The sequence below is a fragment of the Solea senegalensis genome, linkage group LG5, assembly GCF_019176455.1.
Source record: "Solea senegalensis isolate Sse05_10M linkage group LG5, IFAPA_SoseM_1, whole genome shotgun sequence".
NCBI lineage: Eukaryota > Metazoa > Chordata > Actinopteri > Pleuronectiformes > Soleidae > Solea > Solea senegalensis.
This window is the reverse complement of record NC_058025.1, coordinates 17,342,705-17,367,082: the sequence shown is the minus strand read 5'-3', so window position 1 is coordinate 17,367,082 and position 24,378 is coordinate 17,342,705. Positions and strand designations below refer to the sequence as shown.

General features: G+C 39.4%; 1 protein-coding gene across 1 annotated transcript; it reads right to left on the bottom strand.

Moving 5' to 3' along the window:
* Positions 1 to 8: 8 nt before the first annotated feature.
* castor1 (cytosolic arginine sensor for mTORC1 subunit 1) lies at positions 9 to 23,686 on the bottom strand. The gene is made up of 9 exons (XM_044026413.1): positions 23,258 to 23,686; positions 13,785 to 13,855; positions 11,011 to 11,204; positions 9,671 to 9,806; positions 6,416 to 6,539; positions 5,703 to 5,819; positions 5,387 to 5,469; positions 4,448 to 4,542; positions 9 to 1,036 (listed from the first exon to the last, which is right to left on the bottom strand). The coding sequence occupies exons 1-9, from the start codon at positions 23,368 to 23,370 to the stop codon at positions 965 to 967; spliced, it is 1,005 nt and encodes a 334-aa protein (XP_043882348.1). The 5' UTR covers positions 23,371 to 23,686; the 3' UTR covers positions 9 to 964.
* Between the last annotated feature and the right edge of the window lie 692 nt (positions 23,687 to 24,378).

The following is a 24,378-nucleotide window of genomic DNA, read 5'->3' as shown; positions in this document are numbered from 1 at the left end:
CCCCGCCTTTCGCCCTATGTCAGCGGGGTAGAAGATGAATGGATGATTCATTTTCTGTTGCTCACTATTACACGTCCTGCCATGTCCCTGCTTGTATGCCTTGAGAAATAAAAAGGCCAATAATTCAACACCTATACTTTCAATATTCTTTATTGAACGAAGCAGCGCAAAAAAAAATGTTTACAGAATACTTTTTTTTTTTACTTCAAAGTGTACAAAATGTAATTGTACCAAAGAAAACATCTAAGTAACTAAAATTGACTGTGCAAATAACAAAGAACATAAGACATGTCATTGACCTTGCTTAATGCTTAAGAAATGACCTCTTAAAAAAAAAACCCACAAAAAAATACTGACCTGTTTGATTCGCTTTGTAGTAGTTTTAATATTTTAGAACTAGCTGCACAATCTTCACAAACCTCCGTGAGTGAGAAATAAGAAGGATCACTTTTGACTTGCATGATTTAAGATAACACACAATCACCAGGCATCTGAATCCTGCTTGCTTCATCCGGCCTTTGATTTACAAGAAACCAAAAAAGAAAATCTGTTATGAACATCACTGGAAGACTAATTTGTTGACAGCAATGGTGAAATGTATGCGAGTCTATCATTTTGTTAATACCAAAATTCAACCTCCGATCCAATCAGTTCTGCTATTAGATGGAAAATTAGTCTGTTATATATATATATATAAGTTCATAAACCTGACTTTGTGCTTGTGAGTTTGAACGTGCAAGTGCGTGTCTGTGGATTGTGATGCTCATGTGTGAGCTTGTCAGCCTCCTGCCTTTGAATGGTTAGACAGAAGGCCCCACAGACGAAGTTCTTCTGGTGTTTGTAGGTTCAAAGAGGTTAATACTGCTGGTGAAGCAGTGCTATAGCCTAGGCACAGAGTTAGCCCTCCCGTCCTGCTGGTCTGCCACCCCGTTTCCAGCGGAACTGGAGTGGGACAGGGTGGAAATCAGGTGGTGGCTGGTTCTTTCCTTTGATGCTGCAGCATGTCGGTCACACTCACTATATCCTCCTCGGGGACCTAGCGCAAGAAAAGTCAAAGCAGTATTAGTTTTGTTCTTTTTTTAAATGCAACAGCAGTTGTTTTGTGTCTCATCACCGTTCCACATTTTATAAATGTTTGATCAATGGGGGGGAGAAGAGGAACGAAATGAACGACAATCTGCAGTGGAGCTGTGGGATCAGTGGCACAGCAAGAATGTTGTGAACCAGGAGTTGCTGAAATCTGAACATGTAGGAGGAAATAATGACGAAAATATGTGGATAATAATAATAATAATAATAATAACAACAACAGGAACACAATAGTTAGAAATGCTGTTGCCCAACACATAGTAATGACACAGGTTGCTGGGGAGTAAATTTAGAATGAAGCAGCAGGAGCCACTGCTAGTGTGTGAGCAATGCATTTCCATTGTACGGTTAATTGAGTCATTGTTTTTCTGTGAAACCTGTGTCCTGAAATAACAGAATGAAAGCAGCACTTATAGGGGCTCAATATCAATGTGTTTCATATGTTTTTTTTCATATGTATTCAGTTTTTTTTGGAAAAGGTGTTGAAAGATCACATTTCAAAGACCAAAAATAACACAACACAATTGAACGTACTGATAAAGGCAGACGCCAGCGATGTGGTAACTTTGTGTTCCGTGGCTCCCATGTTTATTAGTTTGAAAATGAAATGCACTTGCATCAGGACTTTCCCTCGAATTTTGTCGAAGATTAAACTGAGCCACACACACTGCCGTCCCATCACCCCATACACACGAAGCGTCATTCTGTTCTGTGACAGGAAATGTCCTCAGCTACTTCTGTTACAGAGATGACACGAAGGACATTTCATAATGTCCTCCTTTCGCGCCACAAACTCTTTTGCCGTGCTGATGTCACGCAATCCCATCACACAACAGCTGAAATCAAAACGGGCAGGAAGCCACGCTGTTCAAATCTGTAGACAGGTATACCAGGCAATTATGTCAGGCAACTCGTTTCTATGCCAGCTCAGTTGAATTCATTAAAAGTGAAGATGGAGGATGTATGCTGTGCTTGACAACAGTTGGGGGAGCATGTTACATGACCACCAACGATCCAGAGACACTAGCTTTAAAATCTTGTTTATTTTTCATTGTGACTTCTCTGGAGTTTGCATGTTCTCCCTGTGTGTGTGTGGGTTTTCTCCGGTTTCCTCCCACAGTCCAAAAAAAGCAGATTTGAGGATCATGCAAACTGGACACTCTAAATTGACCATAGGAGGAAGTGGTTAGTAAGTTAGTGAGTGAGTGAGTAAATGGACTTTTCCATTATCAGACAAGTCAGTGGTTAACAACAGTCCCACTCAGGTTCACAGTAATAATAGATATTGACGTAGCACTGGAGAAGTGAGTGTAATGACTTTCTACACATTAGACATACTGTGGTTGGGTCAGGCTCAATGACACATAGTGGAATAGAGCAAACAGCAGGAGGCTGAGAACACTTGACTGCATGTGGAACACCCAAAAATTCAAACGACCTTTGTCTTTGTCTTTTGTTTATTCGCGTAAAAATAGTTTTCTCCTCTCCTTATTTTACAATCCAACAATTTTTTTTTCATCCCTGTGTGTGAAATCTCTAAAGACAAGACGTGTTCTAGTGAAATCTTTAGTTACCCTTCATTGACAGTAGCTGGTAAAACTGTCAAACAATCTCCAGACAAAAGACAATGAATGACAGCGCAAGAGAGAGCTGAGAATATGGTGTTATCATATTCCTAAAGTAGTGTATTCGCCGTCTTTTTTCACTCTGTGTGGCATTTTCAAAAAACACCGTTTCAGGTCCCCTATAACGCAGTCTCCGTGACGGCCCCTTAACCCCAAGTTGCTCCTGGTGGCCGTGCTGGCAGTGTGTGTTGAATGTGTGAGTGAATGGCACAACTAATGTAAAGCTGCTTTGAGAGGTCATCAAGGCTAGGAAAGTGCGATGCAAGTACATATCTTTAAAAAAAACATGCTGTAATTCATTGAGAACGCATATAAAATTCACCTTTTTAAACCTCATCAGTGGTAGATCCCACTGTCTCTCCAGAGTCCAAACATAAAACTAAAGACTCCTCCCACTCTGGTCAACTAAAACCCACACCTCCATACAGGTACAGTTTCCTCCCCGGTGTCATACACTACACTCGCATGAAGATGTTGCCTTCAGTGTCCATCATGGCCAACTATGGAGCAAAAAACATGGACGGCACATTTTGTCCGAGAGCTCCGTTTAAGCCACGTGGTGTTTGGGGTAAATGCACTTTGTGAGCAAAGTTCAGCAGCGTTTGACGCTGTGAATGAGAAGCATTTCAGTAGACGCCTCCAACATGTACTATCAAGTCCACCCTTACGTGTTAAATATTTACTCATCTATTTAGTTATTTGTATCTTATTTCAATAGTAGCAACTGCCTCGATAGGTTCTCATGTTGTCTATGATTGGTTTATATGATATTGTTTTGTTTGATAACATGTTACCCTTAATTATACCATTGTTTTCTTTACAATTGGCTTCACAGCAAGAAATTTGCCGGTTCAATTCTTGATGAGGTCAGACTTTTTTTACAAATGTCTGCAATCTCAGCAAAATGGTTAGTCTGTTTGAATCCCAGTTGGACTTCCTTTCTATGTGGATATGGCATGTTGTGTGCATGAGGGTTTTCCTCTGCTTATCCATCGTCCGTCCAAAGACTGAGGTTAGATAGACAAGAGACTCTAAAACTAAATATGAACGGCTGTTTGCCTCCTTATGATGGCCCTGTAATAGACTGACTCTAGCCCAATATCAGTAGGACTTGTTCAATGGTCTATAGCTAGAATGTAGTTATTGTATTACTCACAGCTTAATTTATAATTGATTGCATAATAATAATTATAAAAAAATGCAACCCCCCCAAAAAAAATAAACATCCGACTGATTTAAGAGGAAAATGTCTGATTCATTCAGAGACAAGTTATGACTCAGATACAATGTTCTTTTTAAATGTAACAGAAAATAGAAAACAACCCACCCAAATCAACATAGCACGTTGATGAATGATAAAACAATACAAGACAATGTGATAACACTGTTAAAAAAAAAAAAAAAAATTTGGTTAATACTTTTGCAACATTGCATATCTGCATTACAAGGTTTTTAAAAACACTTTCTTTATTGGATTGTTTTTTTTTTAAAACTCAGTATACCATCATCTCACATTCCTGCATAAACGTCAGAGGAATTTTTTTATGGTGATATAATGTCTGGTCTTTATCTGTGCTCATCTCCCACAGTAGGAAACAGAGCCCAACCTTAGGTCTTAAAATACCTGAGCTAAGTGTAATGGCATTTTTGAGACATTCACGTATTAAGTTTGAAGTTTTGACCTAAAACCCCTCTGTGGCTTCAATAATGACATGACGTTGTGGAAGACTTACCAGAGCATGGTCGAAGCTGAAGGTGCTTATGTAATAAGCAGAAATGTCACCGTCAGCGAGGGGCTGCGATATCTGGGCAACTATACCGCATTCATCTACAAAATATCAAGAAATTATTATTCACTGAGATTATTCACAGTTAACACTGAGAAATCAGGCCACATGATAACAACAATCGCCTGCTAAACAGCATGTGTATGGGAATTAATAGTATACTGTAAAAGGTTGCATCAACAGAACTAGAACTACCCAATCCCTTATATTAAGATAAAATGAAATTGTGAATTATTAATTTCAAAATAAATAATAAATGTATTAATGTACAAATATTGATCACTGTGATTCTAACTTACTCTGTGCCATTATTTTCTCAAGTAAGTGATTCATGTTAAATAATTAAAGGTAAAAACAAACTAAAAAACAGAACGATTAATCAAAAAATTGTCAACATTGGTGGCGATTGATTAGGTAGTACAGATTAATACATTTTTTGTTAAGCCCTTTTTTTTCCCTTTAAGGTTTGCTACGTCTGCCTCCATCTTGTCCTATCCCGTGTCCTCTTCTGTTATACCAACTGTATCACAACATCCACAAACCTTCTCTGTGGTCTTCCTCTTCTCTTAAAACTGTCTTGTAGGCCTTCCCTTTCACTTTTGCTGCTATCCTTCTGTCACACATCACCCCTGACACTCGTCTCCTCCCACTCCACCCTGCCTGCACCCTCTTCTTCACTTCTCTTGCACTGTCCATTGCTTTGTATGGTTGACCCCAGGTATTTAAACTCATCCACTTTCACTAAGTTAGTTACGATAATGGAGACAATCAGTTACAATCCTCTAAAGGCACTGAGAGACCATGAAGTGCACTGACATGCTCTTTAGTGAACGTAGAGTAGAGAACTTAACAGGTGTTAAGGAATTTGAAGAAAAGCGGCCTTACCAAAGCCTAGCGGTTGTCCCCCAATACGAACCATCCTCCAAAGTTCCCCAGAGGAGCTGGTGAAGAGGAGGTCAGCGGGAAACCTAGAGCAAAAAGACCAATTTCAACAAAGCAACACAGTACACACAACATGCACATGCTGTTTTATAAAGCTGCACTGTGGCCAAATGGCCAGTGAAAGCAGGCAGTTAAGTGTCATGAGGCACTGGTTTGAAAACAGTTGTCGACCAACATCAGGAGTGAGGTTGAGCTGCATCTGACAAGAGGCACAAACTACTACTTTAATGAAAGGGTAGCACAAATGAAGACTCCTCACTGTCTCTGAGCCTCCGTGTCCATCACCAGTGAGATGTAGCCATCAATGAGGGAGAAGGAGAAGAACTTAATACAATCCATATCCTGGCTCGGAGATGACGGTGTGTCCTCCTTGGGACTGTGGTGGAGGAGGAAGCACATTCAGCAGGCCATTCATTTATAACAGACTCAAGCCATCCACATTACAATCATACAATACAGTTGTTTACATTATATAGATAGCATAGACAGAGGAAAATACAAGAATATACAGTGCTTCCCTGGTATCTATATATACTGTATATATTTATTATTAAAATCCCCAAACTGTATCATGATGCTTTTACAGCATTTTCGATTACATAATGAATATACATTGTATATCATAATCCGTATGTGTTATGGATAAGAAGATTCATATGCATGAATGTCATTTGATGGTGTGGATAACGTTTAGTTTTTCTTTTTTGTCTGCTCTAAAATATGTCCAATAAAAATATTACATTTCATAAGTCAATGTATTATAATCAGTAAAACGTTTTATTACATAAATATCACAGGGATATGTATATATTGCCTGGATAATGTGGTTTATATCTCCTAAAACATGTTCAAAGTGATGTGAAAATATCTGCCATCATTAATCTGTAACATCAAACGAGTGAGGCCAAGTCTACTTTGCATCTTTTGCTGCCACCTTGGGTTCAACACAGGTACTACAGGCTTATTTATTACCTGCTGGAATAGAAGAGCACGTCAATGAGTGTGGTGGCGATGGACGGCAGCGTGTCCGGGTCCAGGGACATGACACAGAACTGGTTCTGGGGGATTAGCACCGGGTGAACTGTAGGCTGAATGGCTGCAAAAACAAAGACATTACTGGTCGAACAGAAGTAGCAGAGGTAGTTAGTATTAAGGTACATAGGCCTTAAAACTGCATTTTTCAGAATAAAGTTACTGATTCACAAGAGGAACTTTAGTCCAGCTGCAGAGCCTCATATTCACTGACAAATTCTCATTTTTTTGTATAACATGTATGTACTGTATACTACTGGTTCCCAAACTAGGGTTGTGACCTGCTGGGAAGAGTCTCGTGATGATTACATACATCAATTACATATAAAAATATTAATTGTATAATGATTTATATCCTTTAAGATCATGGGGGTCCTGCATCTCTGGTATTTTGAGTGTCAGGAGCTGAAAACTATAGTAAATTCAGCTGTGTGCTATCATATGAAAGTGGATTTACACCAAAACACAAAGTTGTGTTGCATTTGTTGCTTAAGTTGCTTCCAAGCCAACAAAACTGGCTAGATTTAGAAATGGCTTATAAATCAAAAACAACGCTATGTCATCAAATACAGAAAACACAGATAAAATGCCACCAAAAAGAAAAAGCTATACTGCAGAATTTAAACTCTTCATGACGTATTTTTTGACAGATGCGACTAATACTCTGGTGCGACATACAGTCTGGAAAATACGGCAGTTTCCACACAGTTTCAATCTACTCCTTCAGTCCTGGAACAGAGATTGCGAGCCACAACTTCTCTTCCAACATTGGTGGCCGACCTCATAAATGCTCTACAGAATGAATGGGCACAAATTCCCATATAAACACTCCATAATCTTGAGAAACGTCTTCCAAGAAGTGTGGAAGCTGTTCTGTGTAATGAGCAGGAGTCCGGATATTTTTGTCCATATCGTGTATGTTTTTCTTATAACACTGTGTGTGTGCATGTGTACAGCATGTACTGTAACACACTGATGAAAACTTCCTGTAGATAATGTGGCGAGATAGTGTATTTCAAAGAGTCCAGCCCTGTTGGCATTGTTTCATTCTAAAATAACATATAGTGTGATGTTGGTTGAAGGCAAACATGGCTTTGTTCAGCACCACAGGAGACCATGAACAGGTTCCAACAGGACATACGCTATTTCATTTGTCTTGTTGCTACAATATGTTACACACAGTTGCTTGTATGCCTTGTAAGTCCTTCATCTGAAAACAAGCTCCGTCAAGCAATACTATCAGACCTGACTGAGGGACCGTTTCTAGCCATCTTGCTTAACCAGTGTTATGTTGCTGTTGCCTCTTTCTGTCTTGACATACAAAACAAATCACTTCCTTTGTGCAGTGCAGGAATGTCGTGGGGAACACAAGATCTAAACACAGCTATACTGAGAAACACAGAGCAACTAGATTCACGTGAACTCGTCTGACAATGTTTGAATGTAACAGACTTTTGTATAGATTTAAACGTTTTTAATTACATTAATACATTACATTAGAAACAAGTGTAATTAAAAATGTTTTATTCTCTTTTCAGTGAGTGGATTAGATTTTGGAGCAGGCTCCAGTTTTGTTTATGTTGAAGATGCACATCCATCCATCTCATACCGCTTTATCCTGCACATGAGGGTCACGGGGGGAACTGTGCCAATTTCAGCTGACATAGGGCGATAAGCGGGGTCCACCCTGGACAGTTTGCCAGTCCATTGCAGGGCCACATGGACACAAACAACCATTCACTCTCACACTATGGTCAATTTAGAGTTTCCAATTTATCCAATCTTCATATTGCATGTTTTTGGACTGTGGGAGGAAGACAGAAACCTACACACACACACAAACTCTATGAGAACGTGCAACCTCCATGCAGAAAGGCCCTTGTTCCGACCGGGTCGCGAACCCAGGTCTTCTTGCTGCAAAGGCACCAACACGTTTTAGCAGAAAAGAGGAAGTGTCATTGATAACACTAACAATGTCTCTGGTAATGTTATGGTCGTCAGGACACTGTGGCAGTGAAACAGCATGGAGCCTGAAACTGGGGAAGGTAAATAGAACTCAGCATTCATTCATTTCATTATTTGCGCCTGTGTTTTTGTGACCTGTCAAACTGCCTGTCGTGACTTACTAGGATCTAATGCAATGTACTAACAAATGCAGGGAAGGTAGGAGGGATCCTCCTCCTATGATTTGCGATATCAGGAAGTGTAATTTTTACATATTTATTCTCGTTTTCATTTGAAAAAACATTTTAAATGATACTGTATGATATCTTCAGTCTGTAAAATAAGATGTGTATAGGTCAAGACAATAATTAATGTACAAGGACATTTTGTCACACATTTGTTTCAGCTATACACTGGTTGTAATGTTTACACGTGTACAATAACTCTCAGTCTTTCCTCTAATGACACGATACAGAACTGTTTCCACCTCTTGGGACATACTGTATGCAATTTGACATGCAAATGGTCTGCTTGCCCCATTAGCCCTTTCTCACTGTTCCTGAGGGGCTTTTCATCCAGATCATTATTGAACAATGCGGGCTTGAAATAACCCTGCAAGGCACGAAACTGTGCCAAGGAGGAAAATAATAACCATGTGGAGAACTACTGTTCTTAGTAGCCTGGACTGAACTGCAATGGTCCTTTTGAAATTGACTCATTGTTCATGTCCTAAGCTTGATGAGGTGAATGAAAGAATCCTGCTGCTTATTTTACAGTTAGTTTAGTGTTTGATGGGTTTTAATCCAGCGTGGATTTGGCGAGAACTTAAATTAATGAGGCAACTTGGCGCTTTAATGGAATTAATTTGTTCGTGCAGTGGATGTAGAATTGGATTTTGATGTGAAGACACTATTACTGTTAAATGCAATGCTACCTCATGATCAAATTAGAATCACAAAAGTTTACTTATTATTCCCACATTTGTCAGTTCCAGTTTACAAAAATTACTGTCACCATTTCTTGAATATGATTCCAACATCTAAAACTGATATTAGTATTATACACTGAGCGCTTTAATAATACACAAATGCAAATATTTGAGCCTTTAGGGGGGTTCTTACTTGACATACTCCTATGATTAAACCTGTATTCAGAGGACTTCCTCTGTGATGAGTAACCCTATTCCCACTTTGCTCAAACAACCTGAGGGTGGCGCTAAAGCATCTTCACTTATAGTACACCGAGTCCTACCTTCTTTGCCGTTCTTCTGGAGAGAGCTGGAAACATCCTGGCAGTGCACAGGCACAGACTCTCCTCCTGACTCCTTGTAGATGTTGAACTCCTCCTCCAGAGTGCTGACGACGATAGACAGGTCTTTCTCTCTCACCTACATGCATTAACATCAACAGGAAGATGTTTTAGAGTCAAAATCTGCCACACCAGGTTCGTACACGTCAATGCAGCCTCACATTAAAGCTGGGGTAGGCAACATCTTTTGTGGTTATTGATTAGCAACTCCTCTACATTCTGTTTTTGTCTTGATTTAGGAGACTCTAACCAGTCAGAGGGCAGTTTGGAGAGACAGGATGCTCCTATTTCTTGTTCAACAAGGCAATCAGAGATGGCAGACTTCACCCCATTCATGCAACAAGCCTCTGTCGGCCTCTGTTGGTCATATTGGCAAGAGCAAGTGCAGAAACACAGACAGACACACACACACAGAGGCACAAAAAAACATACTTCACTCTCACTCCGTGGGGTGAAGTAACAAAAAGCAGCTGTACATAGAGAACGTGCGACTTTGGTGGAAAGGTCAGCAGTGGCATCACCTGCTGAATTTAAAAGTCCAACGTGTAAGAACGGGTGACATCTAGTGGTAAAACTGCAGATTGTAACAAACACAGGACTCCTCTGCTCAGATTTTCCAAAGCACAGCAGGGAACTATGGTGGCCTTCACAGCACAAAACATGCACACACTGATTTGTTGGACTGCTGTAGAAACATGAAGGAGCAAAATGGTGGCCTAAAGTAGATATAAAAGGCTTATTCTAAGGCTACAAAAAACAATTATACTTATACTACACACTAATACAAACATACTTATGGGTGGTATACTCAATGTCCAAAAATAAACCCTTCTAAATGTCACAAACTGGACCTTCATTAAAAGTAAAAAGAGACTTTAAGAGAATCAGTAGGATACTACAAAGAGAAACTTGGATATGAGACTCAGCAATCAACTATTTCTCTTAGTGATCTTGCCTACTGCAGCTGAAAGGGAAAACTTGAGCTCCACCAGCATGTTGTCCATTAACATCCCTGCTGACACAAATGTCTGTTTTTGCCAAATGAACACTTTCACGTGTAACACATCAACCAACATTTTTAGTGACTTCAGCTCAGTTGGGGATTATTTTGTTAACTACAAAACTAGCAGGTGGACAAAATGCCGAGGGGCTCAGTAGGTAAAAGGCTTCTTTGCAAGATGAGTGTTTTTTTTTATACATTTACAGAGTTCAAGTAAATGTCACTGAATGTCACTTAAATGTGCAACGGCAAAGATGTCATCAGTCAAAAAAACAGGACTCACCAGGATAAAGTCGGTCTGATATGTGGAGAGCATGAAGACCGAGACGTGCTGCTGGGCCAGAGGAGCTATGACCGACTTGGCAATCTTGGTCACACCAACGGCCTGTGAGCTGCTGGAGGCGTTACCGTTGGAGACGACATTGAGTGGCAGCCAGATGGAGCCTTCAACCTGGAGGTGCTCGGAGGACTGAAGCTCTGAGTGGGAATGGATTTGTGCAAATGTTATGTAAATGTTAAATAAAAAAGTCAATAAATAAATTAATGAATAAAATAATAATTTGCAGAAGTGCTAGTCTAAAAAAAACAGCATTTTTATTATGCTTAACATGTGTATTATAAACTAGGAGGTATGGTGTTTTAAATATAAGGACATTTAACTGGAACATGGAATGGAAATTCGGGATCCAGCTTTTATGGAGCGTGAATTGTTCACAAAGTTTAAAACACTATGCCTTTCTGTCTCTTCATATCTCCCTGCCCGCATATTTGTACACTACTGAAACACTACTTAAAAACAATAGTGAAAACTGCCAGACTAATACAAAAAAACATATTCTCATGGAGGAATATCTCATTCTCCAGGTGCAAAACTGACAATTAAGTTCTATTAACAAAAACAACCAGAGCTAACATTTCAGTATTCTCTACTTTAAAATGAACAGCCCAAAAAAACAGTGATGCGGGCAACATGTATTTAATAAAAGGTGTCGGTGTTTCCGGTTGTTTTCTGCTCAGTATAATGATCACACTTCCTCTCTCCCTTATCTCCTGTGTCTTCCTTTACCACTGAGACCTAAAACGACTCCACTATTTAAACCATCTGGTGACAGAATATGAGTAACAACTTAGCTCCTCAGACCTACAGTACACCAGATGTTTGTGTGGTTAATACCAAATCATTAATGTGCTCAGTTGAGTGGCTTTTAAGCAGGTAATGAAAAAAGAGTTGAAACGCTGGTTATCCCTCAGATGTGGCTGGGAAACAGGGGTCGATAAATGAAGTTTAACAAAATGGAAGGAGAATAGGAATTTGCAACCTTTAGTATTCCCTCTCCCCCCAAATAAAAATAATGTACACATTACTTAATTTATGTGTCGGGAATGTCTTCCCATATTTCAAACACAAGTATTTTTAATATCACATTTGACATGGACATTGGATGTGACGCACACAACACCTATGGTCAATTTAGAGTGTCCAATTTGCCTAATTCCCATGTTTTTGGACTGTGGGAGGAATCTGAGGAAGCCGGAGAAATCCCACAGGGAGAACATGCAGGTTCCAGTACCATCCAGCTAAAACGCATCACTGATTGATGCCTATTTCCTGCAGTAAATACTCTATTCTCCATTTCTTTACTCCCCTTCAATGGGCCACTGTTTTGGTTGGCGTAATTTGTCACAGATGGCCCCTCGTGGCTTTGCTACACCAGCTTTCACATCCTAAAATAGGTGCTTGGCTACAAGGGGAGTGAAGAGGACAAAGAGAGAAACAGAAACGGAGCCTTTATATAATATATATAAATATATGCCTTTAACAACTACATCATGAGAGCATGGGATAAAAACATACACAAAGAAAGCTACAGTATATTGAGTGCAGACAGATGGAGAGGGTGCATTCTAGAGGCAAAACAAGAAATTCTTACTAATGGATCTATTATCTTTTTGACTTAGACACAGGCCAAATGACCAAAGTGATGTCTAAAAATAGAGCCAAATGTATATTGTTCTAATTGGCTGACTGGCATTTATTTGCCAGATTTTACTTGAAAGAAAAGAGTGCAGAAAAACACTGAATCTTGCAATTGATTGTAGTTCAATATGTTTGGTATTAATTGTGTCTTCTGTTTTTTTTCTTTGTTTTTATAATTTACAGGTTCTACTAGGAGTGTCTCCTCCAACAACTGCTACACATTTAAAACATGGTCAGAACTCTGTTGTTTTACCACTCCATTGTTACTTCCTTCCTTCCCTTCCACCCCTCATGTGGCAGGATGGTTGTTGACAATCATAAAATGTAAGTGAAGGAAAAAAAAAAAAGCTGTACAAGGGAAAAAAACAAGTCTTGTGAGCTCGTGCAGAGGCTTTTTTTCCCACGTTTTCATGAATACAGTATTTAAATTTGCTTCATGTCCAACTCAAGGTAAGAATTATTTTCAGTGGTGAGAAACTGCACAACTGGATTCACTATTGTTACAGCTGCACTGATGAAACTGATGAAATGTGTTTGTTTTTATTTGTTCCTATTTTTTCATGTGAAAAATAAGCATAAATTAAAATATTTTTTGCAATGTAAGCGTCTTCATAAACATTATAAACTCCTGAAAAATATAAAAGTTAGAAACAGAGAAACAAATAGCCAAAGCATTTTTATCCAAACATTTTTGCTACCCAATGCTATACTGCACATGTGTCAAACTGGTATGTATATTTAAGCTGTTTTAATCACAATTATCCTTGTCATTATTTGCTAAATTTTCAATTTAATTCTCCGTTTTTGTGCATCATAAATATGTTTTCATTGTGAATCATTTTATAGCAAAACAAGCACTTTTACTTTGCAATTCTGTCTAATATCATAATGAATATCTGGCTATAAATAGTTGTTTTTTCCACCTTTTTTCCTCTATGTCGGCCCCCGCTTGACCAGACTAGATGCTCATTGGCCCCCAGGTCATTTGAGTTTGACACCCCTGCTATACTGCATAGATTAGTATTGCATTCAGTGTACAATGTGGGTCCAAAGAAGTCCCCGCAACCAGGGTGTTTTACCTTTGAATCCCTCCTCATCAAGGACTACTGTGTAGTTCTCTGGCGTCTCTGTCAGGCTGAAAAACTTGCATCTGAAACAGGAGAGGAGAGGGAGCACAGATGGAGAGAGGTGTTCAATGGCAGACAACAAAAGAAGGGACAGGTCTTCACCATAAATAGTTACTATTTATTCAAAATGTGCACAGGATTCAGGCTTCGCTGTCACTCAGTTAGCAAAAAGCTCAAGCTTAGTGGTAGGTGAACATCACAGTTTTTGTCAAAGGACAAACCACATATACTGTATCTGTAGGTATGATAACATGCAAGTTTCTATGTAGCTGTCTGATCATCATCAATTTAGCAATCGGTTAATAATGGATTCATTTTTGGTACTGCAGTACCAGGAGAAAACCCACACATGCCTCCAGAACAACAATTAGCCAGCATTATGTTGACATTAAGCCGGCAACAAAGCTCCTATTGGACGATACCAGCTGTCAGTCGCACTGGCGTCCACCAACATGTAAGGTACTCTTTCCTTCAAAGTGGAACATCATTTAGAAAAATGACATCATGTGCAAAGCCCAAACTAGCGGCTGAGACCATAAACTCCTCGTGAAAATGAGTGAGTGCACACATCAACCAAAGCACCAGTGAAGTTAGCAGAAGATTAAGTAGTCAAACTGCATGGTAGCAAATGTGATGTGAGATAAAGTGGCCTCTGAGCTGACCTTTTGCCAGGCCTTAGAGCCACAACTTGGACAGAGGAAAGCTACAACTACAGCGATAATGCTACTGCCTGTGGGTCTGCTTTATAAATACATAGTATAACAGCATGGAAGGAGAAGAACAAAACTTTGAATGTGACAAACTCCTCTGGGTGTAAAACACAATGACTGGTGGAAAGCAAACAAACAACATAAACTGACTAACCGCAAATGTTATTAGACTCAGCCAATATACACATTTTGAATAAGAAAAGTGTTTCTCTTATAATGATTGACCAACAGTTTATTCATTCAACAATCGGTTAACTAAATGTGCAACAATTTGCAACCTTACTGTTTGTGCAAAAACCACTTAAAATTGCTCTACAAAATAAAAAAACCTTTGATTACAATTTACTTTCTCCAACGGGTTTGTTGTGTTCTCATCAGGCTTGGTGCCAAATGCATTTGCTTTCAGTGGGTGTTGCTTGGTCAGGCTACAGTGTTCTGTTTCTTTGAATGTTGCCTTTGTGAAATGTTGAAAAAGAGCAGCAGGGGAGAGGAAGAAGTAAAAAAAAAAGATGATGGGCCCATGAGGTTCAGTTAAGGTGGAGGAATAGACTGGGCAGTGAAATGTTGTTGGATTACATGACTCTTTGAAGCCAATATATTTGGAATATTCTGAATGAAATGAGAGAAATTATTCTTGTTCCACACTCAAAAGGACGGAATATCTCTTTGTAGACAGAGATGACTGATCCTCATGCGACTCAATCAAGTTTTTTATCCATATCTTTTGTCTTTCATGTGCAGTTTAAAGCTAAATAAACTAATTTTTGTATGTCATTAAAATTTTAAATAGAAAAATTACACCATCTACACTTGCTATTCCATTTATCAATATTATGAGGTTTTAAAAAAATGACTTTATTTATTATTTACTTTATTTATGGCACAGGAGAATCTGAATCCAAAGAAACAAAGAGATATCTTTACCTATACCTGATATCTATTGCGTCACTCAACAGAGACCAATAATAAACTTGAAACTGCTACAAACACTAATGACTCTTTAAAGTTACACCAAATATCATCATCTTCTTCTGCTAATCCAGGTCCAACAGTCTCAGAAGAGAGCCTGCTTGCCCAGGGGTCTCCTCCCAGATGGACACATCTGAAACACCTCCCCAGGGAGAACCATAGCTGAGAACCATGGCTATGGACTAAAGGCCCCGGAACAGCACGCGCAGACCCGACGCACACCGTGTGCATGACACAAATTGCGTCATCAAAGCACATACGCAGTATTAAGCCCCGCTCACCAAGCAGAAAAAAACATTTTGGCAACAGAAGTAGTCGCCAAGGATAGTCATCCGAGCCTCGACTTGGTGACCTTTGAACCAGCAGACACCCCGACTCCCCTGCTCGACGGGCCTTTCCATTGTGAGCCGCTCGAACAAGCATCGTTCTCTCTCCTTTGGCTTCCTTTTAACTTGTACCGCCACCCGATGGTGAAGTGAGATACTACAGGACTCTGATGCAAGAGTATACCAGGGTCCGCGATATGCTACAAACCACCCCAGTGGAGGTCACTGTTCCATGATTCCAGCAAGACCATGTCATCTGCAAAATGCACTTCAAATGAAACCACCCATCTTCATAATGGGAATTCCAGTTCCACAGAGACTAACAGACCATAACTATAATTTAAAACCAAAAGCTAAAATATTTTTAAACTGATCCATAAGATCCAATCAGACACACAGACAATTAATGTTGTGTATCATTTGTTATTTTTGAATGTTGTTATATTTCATCAGATGGGAGTAAAAAAAAAAAATGGCTGCACATATTTGCCCCAAGAAATCGGCATCATCTACACTAGGCACTGGCTGTGCTCATTTCAAAAGACTGGCATTGGCCATAGAAAAAACAATATTGGTTGGCCCCATGGCTCAAACCAACTGAAAGGAAGCACTGAGCTACAAGTAATATTTTAATGGATGATCTCTCCATGTTTCCTCTGAATTCTTAAAGAGGAACTGCTGCATATTCCTGTTTTTGTAAAATGCCTCACTGGAGAATGAGCTACACCATCCTATTTGTCTGCTTATCAGTCCGCTGAGGTTATTACAGTAGAGGCCTGAGTTAGACTGCTAAACACACGACTCAGCAAAAACTAATCCCTGCCATGAGATGAGACAATTACATCACAGAGCGAGACAGAGAGACAAAAAGAGAGATACTAATTTCACACTGTAATACCAATGTCCAGTGTGCTGGCAAGCACACTTGGTCCATTGTGTTAAAATACCACCCCCTCCTCCCCGAATATTTCATGTTCACCCTTCCTAGCTCGGTAGTGTCGCAAGTATCCCAAAAGTGGAAATGTGGAGCTTTAGGCCATGGTGTGTTTTAGAGGACAGTTCTACAAGGAGCTTCATTTGTACCCCTTTTTAAATTGTGAATAAACCAGATTTAACCACTTTTATCAGTGAAGCCAGTTTCAAATTAGCACGTTTTCCTTTATCTCAGATGATAAACTGTAATAATTTTATGACATTTATTCTATATGTTCTTACATACAGCTCCTTTAAGTGGTCATGTGCTGTCAAGCAACAGGGAAATCCAACTGTGAGTTGAAGGATTATTAGAAAGTTATTTAGCATAATATTGCTTCTTCATTGTTATATACTTTATTACCTGTTATATTACTTAATCAAAGAGGTTATCTATCGTCCCATCATGCCACAGATACAAATTGCCAGCCTGCAAAACCAAGTGATACAAGGATAGCTTTGTTTCTGCAGCCATCAGTGTGATCAACAAAACCCAGCATTTGTCCATCTGAAACTATTTTGATCTTGCTTTCATAAGTGTGGTATGTGTGTGCGGAGGAAGCTAACTCACTTCATTGTTAACCAAATCTACCTTTGTGTATAAATTAAGTTATCTTGACCTTGAATTATGGCTGCATTTGTCCATCTGTCTGTGAGCATAACATAAAAAAAAATTAAAATGAAGGATGAATATTGATGAAATTGTCAGGGATATTATGGCATTATCCCAAGGAAGAAATGCAGATATGGATTCAGGATTTTTATTTTTTTAAGTTGAACTTGCTAGACAGAGAACTGCTTACTGTTAAAACAAAAATAATATACATCTATTTACCGTAAAAAAAAGTGTTTCTACAAAAAAGATCAGTATTACATGGAACCAAAATTTCAACAAGTTCAAATTAAGTTTAATATATTTTTTTAGACCTTTTTGAAATCCTAATGGATGAACTTTAAAACCAATGTCATACTAAAAGACCTCACAGTACCAAAATCACTAAATCATGTTTGCAGGAGAAAGTACGTATCCTCAATCTTATAACAGCCAAGCCAAGTGTAATGCAATAGATTCGGAATGGCGGAACAGGCGGTTTGTGCATTACAATCAGTGCATTCTGTCCTATCAGTTCAACCCACTGGCTTCTTATGAAATCCAAACCAGGGTACAACTTGATATCTGTTGTTGCAGAAATGCAATGTTAGATTTCTTCTGTCAGAGGTTAGACAAAATAGTCTTGTTTTCACATTATAATAGAAAAAAACAGAGCAGTGGAGGACAAAGGGAAACATCGTATTCAGGGGTCAGGTTAGACTTGATATGTACAAGATATTGTTGTATTAAATAATTTGATTGTGCAGTTGGTTAATTTTAGACTGTGGGAAAATGCAGACGCATGAACTCAACGATTAACTGTGTAGCCGAGATGTTTGTACAGCACTCTCACAGTGGCACGTAGTCTACATGTGACAAATGGGTGTTGTACTGAGCACAAGAAACAAGCTCCCTTCTATTGAAGCATGAAAGAACATAAGGAGGAGTATGAAAACAACCAAAGACGAGATGAGGAAGCAACAGGTAGCCAGGGAGCGGCTGAGTGGGGAAGTGGGGGACTTTGATCCAACTGAACAAAATGATGGGTGGTGGTGGTGAGGGAGTGATGGCTGTCTGTGGTGTTTGCAACTGATGCTCCAGCTGAGAAAATATGATAAGAGATTCTGAAGTGTGTAATAAAGACAGCAATCTCAGCTCCATCGTCACAGGCTGACTGAGCCGTGTGTAACCTTCACATCTTCCTCCAAACCCGATGATTACATTTTCATGGGTTATACTTTTTTTTAGAACAATGAGGAAGGTTTTTTCTTGTTATCAGAGGCTGGGAGAGAGATGGGGAGGAGGGGCAGCTTAGTGTATCAGATGAGACCGGCCTCAAACTTGACAGGTCCCTGAAGCAAACAAGTGGAAAACTGGGTTTCTGGCTCAGCTGAGGCATTGTTTCAACTCAAGCTCGTGTTATTGAGCCACTGCTGGTAAGAAGAAAGGAGGACTGTGCATCCACTATACAGCTGAACTGATTCATTCTGCTGATTCTCTGTTTTAATTATTACAGTGCCTATAAAGTCAACAAACTGCTTTCAATTCCCTGATCCACAGCCTTTATTTGCCCTTTGTGGAAGGATTCATTCACATCTTTTACAATGCTGATGCCTCAGTGTAAAACAGCTCTTTCCTACTGCCTACCCCACTACAAAAAAAACCCTCATAATATCACGTATGATCTAAATTTATTAGCACATGTTTGAGTTTTCTCTAGAGAGAACACACAGTTCATCCAAGCGCCTTTCGGTGCAGAGTTTGTGAATGTGAGAGTGAATGGTTGTCCGTCTGCGTGTGGGCCCTGTGATGGACTGGTAAACTGTCCTGAATGTATCCTGTCTTTTGCCCTGTGTCAGCTGGGATTGGCTCCAGTGACCCACAGTCTATCTCAGGGCCGACATACAGACAGATAGACCATTCACTTTCACACATACGGACTATTTAGAGTGTCCGATTAACCTCTGAATGTTTTTGGACTGCGGGAGGAAACCGGAGAACCCTGGAGTAATCCCACACTCACATGGTGAGAACATGCAAACTTCACAGAGAAAGGCCCTCAGCCAGACCAGGTCGCAATCCCAGGTCTTCTTGCTATAAGGCAACAGTGCTAATGAGTTCAATATTTCTTCCCCATTACGGCCGGAATTATAGACTTATAGACATTAGACTGACAGCGATACTAGTAGGTTGTGATATGGAAAAATTGTCAAGTCATCTCTACTTTTCTCTTCAACAGAGCAGCTCATAGTAGAAACACTGGGCCTCATCAAATACAGTTTCTTATTTCTAATATGTCTTCAACAAAGCCCTGCCTGCCAGAGCAGAAAACCTTCTTAAAACTCTGCTCACGGCTGTTTTCAAAAACAGTTTGGGAGGAAAGTAGTTCCCTAATGAATGGCAGGGGCCAGCGAGAGGGAGATGGCAAAAGAAAATCAGGCTTGTTTTTGAACTTATTCTTCTCCAGCACCAGTCCACTGTCGCATCACCCTCATACATTCTTGCTTCAGAAAAAAGAACAGGAAAAACGAGACAAAGCCCCACACACCGTAGTGATGACATACTGTACCTTTGAAGCATACGCAACAACAAAACAGACAAGCCTGCTGATTTAAGGAAGCACGTATGCTACTGCTTCACTCTGTGGCTCGCCCACTTATTTAAAGACTTTAAGAGCAAGTTCAAGCAGAGCAATGCCTTTGAAACACCTGGCAGCAATTATCATTAATTGTCATCATCATTTAAAATTTTTTTTTCATTTAGCTTTGTATTACTAAAAGGGGTAGTATTTTTTGAAAAATTGTGCTTCCCAACCTCAGTTTCCCCTGATATCTTCGTTACGTGCTCACCAGTGACAACATTTTTACAAAAATACAACTTCTATTCTAGGTGCAGAAATACAGCAAAAACAGAGAAGGAGACACTGAGCATGCACTCAAAGCATCCACACAAAAAAAAAAAATTCAAATGAGCATACATTACAATGTATAAAATCACATAGGCAGAGACGGAACAAACCAAGGCAGGAAGATTACGTAAAGAAAACAAAAATCATCATAAACCGGACCAAACAGTCTCAAACACAAGAAGAGAAAGACGACAACAACAAAGAGAGCAACAATGAATTCAAAGGTGGTGGGACTATGATATCATCATTTTCCCAGTGGTGTATTTGTTGTATACACTACCCTCTGACCTGTTTTCCAAAAATGTCGCCGTTTCCCATTTCAGTGCTCCCAAAACACTACCAAATGATGATTTTTAAAACAATAGTATGAAAAAGACACTGCCAAGTAAACAGTAATCGAATAAGGCTATGCTCAAAATAGTAGTAATCTGATTGGCATAATATTATCTTAGTCTCCTTACGTTGTATCTGTCTAAATCAGATTGTATCCTACTGGTGTATTCACAACATTTCATGTAATGTAGACAAGTGCTGAAGTACAGAAGACAGTAAATTCCATTAGCAACCAATGCAAAACATCATAATTTCACTGTTTTTGTCAGAATAAGGTCAATCGCCAGATTATTGCTGTCCATCTAAACATAGTTACTGCAATGTAAACAGCATTTTCTAATAACATTAGCATGAATGAAAAAAACAAAAATAATATTCAAAATCACCAATATCAAGACAGACTCTACTCGGATACGAGTCACATTTTGCAGCCGGGTACGGTATGTTTTAATCAGATTATAACGTCCTGTTGCTGTTTTCACAGCAATGGACATAATGTAGACGTGTCATTATCAGACTCTGCCCTCATAACATTTCATCAGGAACGTGAAGTTCTGTGAGATCATAATGGGAATAATGACGTACTTAGAATGTCAAAATCTGATTATTTAGTTTCCATGTAAACATAGCCACCCCGAGATATTTAAGCATGAACAAATTTGATTTCTTTGTCATATGTTTTTTCCAGGATCATGAGCCCGTTCTGGCAGGCATGGGTTAATCCTGTTTACCATAAGCACATCCTTGAGGACTGCAAAATTCCCCCCCAACATTTGCTCACACCTCCTTTGTGACTCTGACATGACAGAGGTAGCTGCGGCTGCACCACAGCAGCCTGCCCTGCTTATATCATGGAAGACAGATGTTAAACTCACCTCCTAACCACGCACATGTGGAGCAGCCAGAGAAGTAAACAATTACACAACAAAGGCAGAATATCCAGGGATTAAGTGAAAACTGGTACTAATGACTGCATGAGATCCAAACAACTTGCAAATTGTCAAGTCTGTGCTGCAGAAACAAAACCCCACCAAAATACAGGAGAGGAACATTGCTTTGCTTTTTGATCAGTGCATGCACTTTAAAGTTTAATGAAAAAAAATATATACAATCATATCTCCACTGTAAGATCAACTTATTCCCAATGGGATTGGGGCAATTTATAATTTTATTGCAAATAACTGTGAAAAGCAGTGAATTTCCTTTAACAGGATAATTGTGATCCCAATGATATTTCTTGTGAACTGAAAAATGTTCAGCTTGCTAGCACACAGACCTAGTGATTTATTTTACAGTTCCTCAAGGGGGAGTCTGCATCTTTCCAATTATTCCAGCTTATGACCAATACTTATCTTTTTTAAAGTGATGGTGCAGATTTTTTTAAGTGTGGTTTTCATGACACATTATAAACATTGACTTTCCATGAGCCACCAAACTCCATGGAGAAAAATCATTAGTCACAGGAGCTGCTGGACTACTGCTGCCCCAGTTTGAAAAGTTTATGTCACTTCGGCAAATCCGAACAAAGGATTTTAACAAGGCAGCAGTGGATAAACAACTCCTGTCAGGCGTGATGTAAAATCGCTGATTTTCTTTATGGACTTTTGAGCAGGAGGAGAGCGGTTTACAATCCTCAGTCTGCAGACAGAGAAGGCTGGTGAGAAAAAGTGGCAAACATTTTTTTTAAATATTGTAGACCTATTAAGTGATAGTCCTTTTAAAACCTGTTTCTCCTTCCGTCCCTGCTGGCAGCCATGTTATTAGTGAAAGTGAGTGTCTTCAAAGGAATTATAACCCACTCAAAGGCATGCTCAGTGAAATCGGTGTGAATTATTAGGGATGAACCAATGTAGTTCACAGTATCAGTATCAACCCGTAGATGGCCAAAAATGCTAGAGCAATATGAGCAAAACAAAAAAAAGGGAAATCTGATATGATCTGTAATCCTAAATGTGTTGTAAAAAAAACCCCAAAGAGAGATGTCCGCCATCACTGTACCGTTAGGTGACCAGGCCGCAAATGTCTAATGTGCAGTTGGATCATCATAGTTTTGAAATGGCTATAGTCTCATGAACAGTGACCTTGTTTCAAAGACCGACGACCTAAGTGACTGATTTTGATATTCAAGATTGTGATATTGGTATCAAAAAACAAACAATGATACTAAACCTCCCCTATCAATAAGACCACACTTCATAAAAAAAAAAAAAATGCACATTGCATATTCTATAATGTAAGGTAAAGTATAATCACTGTATTTATATAGTTTTGAGGAGATATTTACATACATTGCAAGTAGCTAATGAATTGCAATTGTTATGGTGAGGAAAAATAGTGCTAAAGGAGTTGCATATTGTCTCATTCCTAATCGCAGGTTATGACACTGTGGGTGATTAACATTAATACAAACTACTGTCACAACAAAAAAGTTGCATACATTGCGTTACAGTGTGCTATTGGCGGAGGCAGAGCAGAGCATGTACGGGCAAACAGCCCACTGACGATGAATGAGAGCTTCAGGTTAACTCAAATATCCGTACTGGATTACCAAAATGATCCACACCGAAAACACACACACACACACACACACACATTGAAACTCAAACTCTTCTTACCGTGTCCGGTTCCGGAGGAATATGAGCTTGATGAGCGGATGTGTAAAATGCACAAGCCCGCTCTTGGATATGCTGGTGACCCGGAGCCTGTGGTCCAATATGTGCAAGTCCATGTTGTCGGTGGCGAGCGGTGCAGCGTCTCCTGTGTGTGTGTGTTTGTGTGAGAGAGTGAATGAGCATGCAGCGGAGAAAACGGCCTCTTAGCTGACTTGTATCATGAAGGTGTTAGAGGTGAGTCCGGGCGAAAAACATCACCAACTGCTGTGAATCAGCGCGTCCCGTTTTAATTGCCTCACAAGACGAAAAACACCCGAAACAACCCGAGTACAGCCTCGGCTAACTCCTACTGTATATTCAAATTAAAGGACAGACCCAGTTACGACACGCCCCCTTTTCTTAAAGCTACAGGGTTTTTATGTGTCCACTTCCTGGGTTTCAAAATAAATTCGTTTTATTATTTTTCTTTCTTTATTTATTTTTGCACATTCAGGCTAGAGTGCATATTTGTTTGTCAATGTTATTAGTCTGCCTTTGTTCGGCTTTTAAGAAACAGAAAAATCTAATATTATGTGTATGCTTGTCATATTTGTATGCACACTTCATATGAAACAGGCTCTGTCAAGCGACACTATCAGACCTGGATCGGGGGAGTGTTTGTGAGTATACAGCAGCAACACAGGGGCAAGAAGCATTAATCCCATTAAACTGCTGAACGACTGGGTCTTATTGAGCAGTAGAATTAACTACAGAAACTTTTCTGTGGGTTTCTTTGTGTTTTCAGTCATATTTCCAACCTGTGTGCAGTCGTCTGTGGGCTTAATCAGCATTGTGTGAAGTCATTTGACAATGGTTTAAATGTAATACACATTGTTTAAATTTAAAAGTTTTGCACTAAGATGGCAGCCAGGAAAAAGCAAGGACCATGCTTACAGTACATACATAAGGCTTATTCTAAGGCTATGAAAACAAATTGTGCTTTCAAAGTTTTTTTTAGTGCTGATGTCAATGTTGATTGAAGTGATACATTGGTTCAAAAAGATGGTCCACTGTATTTCAACCTTGGTTAAGAGAGGTCAGACAGACAATTTGGAAGAGCCAATCTCAGTCCAATCCACTGTAAA

What these genes read in the sequence shown, in the direction of transcription:
- castor1 (XM_044026413.1), bottom strand. Translation starts at nt 23,370, where the DNA reads ATGGACTTGCACATATTGGACCACAGGCTCCGGGTCACCAGCATATCC. An exon ending in ATCAGACCGACTTTATCCTG is followed by an intron (nt 9,807 to 11,010) that starts GTGAGTCCTGTT and finishes TAATGCATGTAG; the next exon opens with GTGAGAGAGAAAGACCTGTC. An exon ending in GACACGGAGGCTCAGAGACA is followed by an intron (nt 5,470 to 5,702) that starts GTGAGGAGTCTT and finishes TTTTTGCTCTAG; the next exon opens with GTTTCCCGCTGACCTCCTCT.